At 41.8% G+C, this 7,485-nt stretch overlaps 1 protein-coding gene across 1 annotated transcript in view; it reads left to right on the forward strand.

Moving 5' to 3' along the window:
• Positions 1-7,485, forward strand: part of ATP9A (ATPase, class II, type 9A) — a gene marked incomplete at its 5' end in the record, with an annotated part of 47,904 nt that overhangs the window by 14,324 nt on the left and 26,095 nt on the right. Inside the window, 5 exons of the mRNA XM_010135259.1 lie at positions 65-140; positions 3,181-3,257; positions 3,848-4,008; positions 4,767-4,909; positions 5,704-5,816. Coding sequence (XP_010133561.1) covers positions 65-140; positions 3,181-3,257; positions 3,848-4,008; positions 4,767-4,909; positions 5,704-5,816 — 570 coding nt within the window. The remainder of the gene's footprint in view (positions 1-64; positions 141-3,180; positions 3,258-3,847; positions 4,009-4,766; positions 4,910-5,703; positions 5,817-7,485) is intronic.

Below are 7,485 nucleotides of genomic sequence, written 5' to 3' on the forward strand. Positions count from 1 at the left end.
GCGTTCACTGGCCTTTTACAGTACTCCCAAGTTTGTTTGTTTGTTTGTTTTTACCATGTTGCAGGAGGACAGTGACCCTCCGGTGAATGAAAGTTTAAGCATAGAAAACACCCTGTGGGCCAGCACAGTGATTGCATCAGGTAAGATGGAGACCTGGTTTTTTGGTTTCTTTTTTTAAGGGAATATGTTAACAATTTTTAAAGGTCTTTTTGTCATGGAATAATAATCTGGCAGTTGGAGAAATTAGCAGTTGGAATGAGGTTTCCCACTTGTCCTAACACCTCTGGGGAGCTGAGCTGACATCTAATTGCCTCTTGGACATTGCTAGATCAGAAAGAATTGGAGTGGCCTTTGGGCACTTCTTTAGCATCTAGGACCAGAATAGCACTTAATTGCTCTCTGCATTGACATCCTAATCTGTAACAGAGATGGTGTCAGATAGATTCTGGTAACAGAAGTTAAGATGAAAGATTTCCAGGTAAGTGCTTCCGTTGAGTTCATCTTACATTTAAAAAGGAGAAAAATAAATTCTGTGACAGATTTTTGTTTATATGTACAGTAAGCTTTCAAGGCCCAAGATTAATCAATGCCCTCTTGTAGAGGTTTGTCAAAGTAAAAGCCTTGTTCCTCTCCTGTCCAGCATGCTTGCAAGGTTTGCAGGGCAGTAGGTGGAGGAGAGTGAAATTCTTTTGGAGTTAAAGTTGTTGAATGAAGAGACTTCATAGTGCAGTACCTAGGTGTACGTGGATTTAATAATAATGGGAAGGAACATGAACTGCAAAAGACTTTTTTCTGAAGCACTGAAAAGATTTTGATTTGCTCTTTTAAAAGCAGACAATGGCAAATAAACTTTATTCCTATATGCTTCTATCTGACCCTGCTCTGGCTTTTCTTTGCAATGTATCTCAGTGTTGTCGCAGTGCTTTGACCAAGGGATCGTAAAAAAACTAGTTGTCCAAATAAAACTTAAGTAAATTGTGTTTATAGACTAGAAATTGCCATGCAGTAGGCAACCCACCTTCCTCCTCTCTAAGTGCAGACACAGGGAGTCAGCCTGGCAGCTTCAAATACCCGTCAGTCCGCTTAATGCCCGAGTCTTAACTCACCCAGCTTCTGAACAAAGTAGGTGGAGAAATGGAAAGCTGTTTTTCTTGTGATTCTATCCTGCTCCTCTCCCTCAGCAACCTATTCTGGGGATGGGGCAGGCAGCGCTTCTTGTCTCTTGTATCGAAGCTTTAATTTGTCCCAGCTCTTGAGCTGTTGCAGATCTCGCATGCTGTGGTGAGCCTAACACACCTGGGGGTGCGTTACGTTGAAGAGCCCTACTGAAGCCAGAGGGAAATGCCCTCTCCGGCAGTGCCTGCTGAGGGAGAAAGCTCTTCCTTTGCTGTACACTCAGCTGTGGGTAGTACACACGGGTGCAGACCTTTTTCCCCAAATCATGTCACAGCTCACCTTGCCTGGTCACTGCTTCAGTGCTGCTCAGAAGTCCTGGGTGGTCTTGGTGTCTCTATCGAGGCGTGCAACCCACCTCCTCTCTGCCCAAGTGAACTCACTTTGAATCTAATTCTCCTTTCTGAATAAGTTGTTATAGATGAGCATCTTTGTGTTCTGTTAATAGGAAAAACATTAGGAATATTGTTGCCATTTCACATAATTTATGCAATCGAGTCTGTTTTGAATGGCCATGAAACCACTCAAGACACTCTTTTGATACATACCAGTGTGCCTTCAATGTTTTCTAACTCTCACAGGTTTTCACTCACATTTTGACTGACTTGATCAATATAATACTCATTTTTTTTCTTCTCTGACAATAATAAAGAGCATGTTGTATTTTATTTGTGTTAGGACAAGGTGAGGGTGTTATTTTTCTTCCTCTGTAAGTGAAAGCTGTCAGGCTGTGGTTATGCCATCTCGCCGGGGCAGGCTTTGCTCATCAGACAAAGCAGAGCTAGTGGCTTTCTCCATCTGCTGTAGCTGGAATGGATCTGACTGTGGCTGGCTTGGAGTAGCTGTGCCACCTGCTGATTTGAATTGTGATGATCTTACCACCACCTGCCACCTGGCTCCAGTGATTTGTTGTTGGTTTTGGGGGTGTTTTTTTTTAAAGGAATGTTTCTCAGCCTATTTTTAGAAACCACCTCTTTTGAATGAGTCCTATTTAAAAATAATTCACTTGCAGCTTGTTAAAATGTTGATTGTTAATGGAACAGGGGAATAGTGGAGTATAAAATGACAGTCTATTTGCAGCAGTACTTTTGGGTTGGTTTTGTTTTGGTTTTTTTGAGTTATTTTTCTCTATTTTTACAGACCGCTAACATTTTCTGGTTAAAAATTAGATTTAAGCAATAGCAGCTTTTAAACTCTTGATGGTAGAGAGCTTTTCCTTTATGGCTTTTTGCAAAGTCTTTTAGAGAAATCTGTGGAAAACCAGTAATTTATGGTGCTAAACTATATTATGCTTCTGCGGGAAGAAAAAGGAGAACTTTGTTGCTCTCAGCTCTTTAGCAACTGTGGGACATAGCAGTGAAATACACTGGTAGGCTCCCAGGAGCTCCATCTGTTACGCTAAGGCAGGAGTTCGTATGATTCACCTTTCGGTGGGAATGGTAATTAGACGAATAGTTAAAGTAAATGGTAGATTTTAAAATAAGGTAATTCTATCTTTGAATGCTATTGGAATTTATTGGTTTTGCTCCAGTTATGGCAACTTGCACCAGTAAAGAACTGTAGCCCACTATCTGGTGTAAGGCAAGTTTACCCACACCTAAGTGGGCTTCAAGGTGGTAGGAGGAAGACCAAGAAATCCTCTGTCATTAGCAGCTTTTATTTATGGTGAGGAGAGACAACTGACGTCCACAGGGGTTCAGGGAAAGTTGAAAAAGCAAAGCAGCTGACATTTCTTTCTCTGCACAGTAGTTGATGCAGTCCCTGATGCTGCATCAGGTCCAGCCACGTGGGCAGTGTGGATGAAGACTTCCCGACTTTTTGTAGGATGCCTTCTGTTCAAAGCCTGCGTTTTCACAGCTTTTACATTTCAGGTACCAGGTTGCTATTGAAATTAAACAGCTAAAAGTCCTTCCCAACTGCCAAGCCTTTGGGTCTAACATGTATTTTTGTAGAGAAAACAAATGGAGGTTGTTTTTCTTCAGCTGATGCTGGCTCTGTTTTGTTTAGGTACTGTCGTGGGAGTTGTCCTCTACACTGGAAGGGAACTGCGCAGTGTGATGAATACTTCAAACCCAAGAAGTAAGGTATGGTGAGGAAACAGTCTTATAATAAATAAAAAGGGGCAGAAATTTACTACTTTAAAAAAAAAAAAATCCTTCCAAATGCTGTATGTACACACTATAGGGACAACCTCAGAGGAATGATGATTCATATCTTCCAGCCTAAGATCTAAGTTATCACAGCAGAACATATTTTTCATTTTTTTTATCATATTATACATGTATCTTCTCACTTTTTTATGATCAGTAAAACCATTGTTTCGTATGGTTGTAGAGAGATAGTCCCAGTTTGAATAGGAAAGCTTATTTTGGTGCATTCTTCTATTATAGCAAAGCTGAGACAGGGTGCAGGGGTGTTTATAGAGTCTGCAGCTTTTGGCGGTGTGAGCCCTCTCACACCTCCTCATGCACTGCTTAGCTTCCAAAGGCCGGAAGTCTTACCTCATCAGCTGGCAACAACACTGCTTATAGATTTAGAGATGTTTGTAGTGGTTGAAGAGAGACGTTGACCAGTGGGGAATGGCTCTTCGGGTATGGCTGTTCGTTCCCTTTGTGGATATTACATTGAGCTAACATCTTCATTTGTGTGCCTGGAATGTGTCTTTTATTTCTAGATTGGTCTTTTCGATCTGGAAGTGAACTGTCTCACCAAGATCCTGTTTGGGGCTCTCGTGGTAGTCTCACTTGTCATGGTGGCCCTTCAGCACTTTGCTGGCCGTTGGTATCTCCAGATTATAAGATTTCTCCTTCTGTTCTCAAACATCATTCCCATTAGGTAAGGCGATTGCAAATTCTTTCAGGAAAATACTGCTGCCTTTGTGTCTTCCTCCATGCTTATAAGTATGAACAAGCACAAACTCTTATCTATTCCTCATTTGACAACTAAGCAAATCTAGCAAAAGAAATCAAATTACTGTTCAAACATAAGAGCTGCTTTGTTGTTTCTGCTGACATTGTTCAAAATACTTATCCACTCGCTGACTCTCGGCTGAGGATTAGTCGTTTAAGGCTGCACCCCTCTCGCGGTGTTTGGGCTACCTGGTTACTTTGATAAGAGCAGAGCGAAGAATGGAAAAGGAGGGTTATTTTTGCAGCATGTAGCATACTAGGACCCAATTGCCTTTTACAGGAGACTGAACCTTTAATTGTACTATATTAATAAAGTAGATTGTTACTCCCGGTGTAGGTCTAGGATTAATTTCAGTTCAATTTTTAACCCATTCTCTGTGTGTCAGTCGTACTGTCCTTAATTGTCTGTGTCCATCTTCCCCTGAAATTATATCTGTTCTTAGCGTAATTTTATTATTATATTTGAATTACGGTACCATGCAGCAGTGCAGTCTTTCACCTCATTTGCCACCCTTGCACTGGTGTTTAAATATACTTCTCCCAAACCACCCTCTTCATCAGCTCACAGTCGGTGTGGAATTTCACGTGTCCTTTCATTGCACTGTGGCAGTTCACAGTGATTTTTTTTCCAGAGTTTAACTGGTGATACATTTTCTTTTTCATTTTCCCCTTCCTTCTGCTTAGTTTACGTGTGAATCTGGACATGGGGAAGATTGTCTACAGCTGGGTGATCCGCAGAGATTCCAAAATCCCCGGGACGGTGGTTCGGTCCAGCACTATTCCTGAGCAGCTGGGGAGGATATCCTATTTGCTTACAGACAAAACAGGTATCTATGGAGAAAATACAGGTTTGAGTCATGCTGTGTTTGGTTGTTTGGACTTTGTTACGTTTTTTGCCAGCCAGGGAGTATAATGTAAGGTTTTTTTGGACTAGAAGAAATAGGCATTTCCTGTCATTTTGACAATATGATTTAATCAATTTTTGAAAAAAAATTCTTTTTTTTTTTTTTTTTTTTTTTTTTTTTTTTTTTTTTTTTTTTTTTTTTTTTTTTTTGAAGGTAAGATAGGTCAGGAATATTATGCTACTTCAAAGAACACTCGAAGTGTGCTATTAAACCAAAAACTGAGAGTAGAAATAAAATCAAAAGTAACTTTTAGAGTTAGTTTCCAACGCAGGATGATAGCTCACACGTGTAGGCAGAAACATACCACCAGTGTGTCTGCTGCTGTTGTTACACTTTTAAAACTGAACCTGAATTCGGAAGACCTAAGCTGTGATGAAGAGCTTGATCTGATGTAAAATCCTGGTCCCACTGAAGTTGTTTTCAGTTGTCTTAGTTCCAACAGCACTAGAATTATGCTTGCAGCTCTTGCTGGCATTGGCTCTGGGTGAATCTCATTCTTACTTGCTGGCCCGGTGGTGTGTACCACTACCTCCCAGGAGAATCAGCCCTCTGATTTGTTAATGTTGTCTTTTTGCTGGCCTCAGCTTATGCTGGTGTGGTGATCATTTCAGCTTCTAGCTCAGTTTCTCTTGAATTTGGGGTACAGTAAGGACAAGAACATCTGCTGGGGAATAGGCATGTGGGTTCCCTCTACATGTCTGGTGCCTCTGTTACAGGAACTCTTACACAAAACGAGATGGTCTTCAAGCGGCTTCACCTGGGAACGGTAGCGTACGGCCTGGACTCCATGGATGAAGTGCAGAGCCACATATTCAGTATATACACGCAGGTAGAATTAAATTGCCTTCTTTAGCTCTGTGTGCGCAAAATGGTTTTCCAGGTCACTGGGCTAATGGTGAATTAACATGGCAGGGATGTTCTCATTAACTCTTCCTCTTCGGAGAAGTCTGAAGGTCATTGGACGCTTAACACATAAATACTGTCAAGATTACTTACCGCATTTGCAGACTGTTTCACATCCTCAGTCTTTGGCTGCCTCAGCACACGCACAGATCTGCACGTGTAAGTGCGCGTATCGTTACCGAGGTCTGACTGCCCAATGCCATACTCCTGTCTAGATACTCACCGCTGACACCAACCGCAGCATTTGCTCTCTTGAAGAATTGCCACTGGCTAATGTCTAGTGGATTAAGTTGCCGTTTGAAATGCTGCGTGCTGGGGCAGTGATGAAGGCTGGGGAACCTCAGTAAGAATCGGTACTCAGGAAGCAGTAACAGCGGACAGCTGATTTAGGCCTGATGCTTAAGAAGGAAAACGGTAGAAGTGGGATTCTTCCACGAATGCACCAATGATCTTATATTGTGTGTAACTGATGTCTGCTTTGAGAACTACCTACACTAAAGAAGGCGGTGAGGTCAACATGTATAGAACAGGAAAATCCTGTTTTGGCAAGTCTCTCCCTTGCATTGCTCTTTCAGTATCACAGGAAGAACCAGCATCTAAAAAGCCTTCGTCTCTATTTCTTCGACTTCTATCTCAGTTTTGTATGACAACGAGGTGATGCTCCGTGACTTGTCTGGCTCAGCCAACTGTGTTCCTTAGCACGTTACAGTGGACAAGATGCTTATGAATTGAAACTTCATATGGGTAGATGGGCTTCCTTCGTAAAACAAGGGATGAGGTTTTGCTTAAGAATATTACTACCCTTAGGAAGAAAAGAATCAGGTATCAATGACTGATGTTCCAGCCACCCCTCTGAACGGTAGTTACAGACTGTAAACTTATTTAAAAGTTTTATAACCTTACAGAGGTATTTATAAAGCTGCAAGAATGGTCACTAACTATGTAATCATGAAGCATTATTTTCCATTTTCCGCTGCTAACCGTTCTCTCAACTGTAGCTAGAAATAACTTTTTTGTGACTTACAAAACAAAATATCTAATTGTCAGTAAAATGTGATTCCAGAGATGCAATCTGCAGAATTTAGTGATGAGTTGCTACTCCCGTGTCGAGTGTCAAGCATTTACATTTCTCAAGAGCTGTGGAGCTGCGTCACTCGTAGAGAAACCAGAGAAGTTGTTTCTGAAGTGGCCGTGCTTTTCCTTGAGCGTGCACACCCGATGCGGTGAACAGGGGTTTTGATGTCACGTTGGTTTTGCCTTGCTCTAGAGATTTTTGACTGAAGTACGCTTTCTGTACCCCCCACAAAGTGAAACATGAAGCCAGCATTCTCGCCTGGAAAAAGGCACCGTGTACTGCAAATGGGATTTTTATTTTTAGATTTTGTTCATGGTGGTAAGGACGCACAGCAGGTTTCCTTGACCTCAGGGGTCTGTTTGGTGGCATAGCTCTTGCCTGGGCAGACTGCCCGGCTGCAGTGCACTTTTGGCTAAGCATATGATAGTTGATAAATAGTTGGTATTTGCAGTAATTATCTCTTTCACTGGCATGTGTCTCGGGTAACTTGCAGCTCCTCCAGCCATCTCTGTCTCTTTCC

Source organism: Buceros rhinoceros, unplaced genomic scaffold (assembly GCF_000710305.1).
Source record: "Buceros rhinoceros silvestris isolate BGI_N320 unplaced genomic scaffold, ASM71030v1 scaffold27264, whole genome shotgun sequence".
Taxonomy (NCBI): Eukaryota; Metazoa; Chordata; class Aves; order Bucerotiformes; family Bucerotidae; genus Buceros; species Buceros rhinoceros.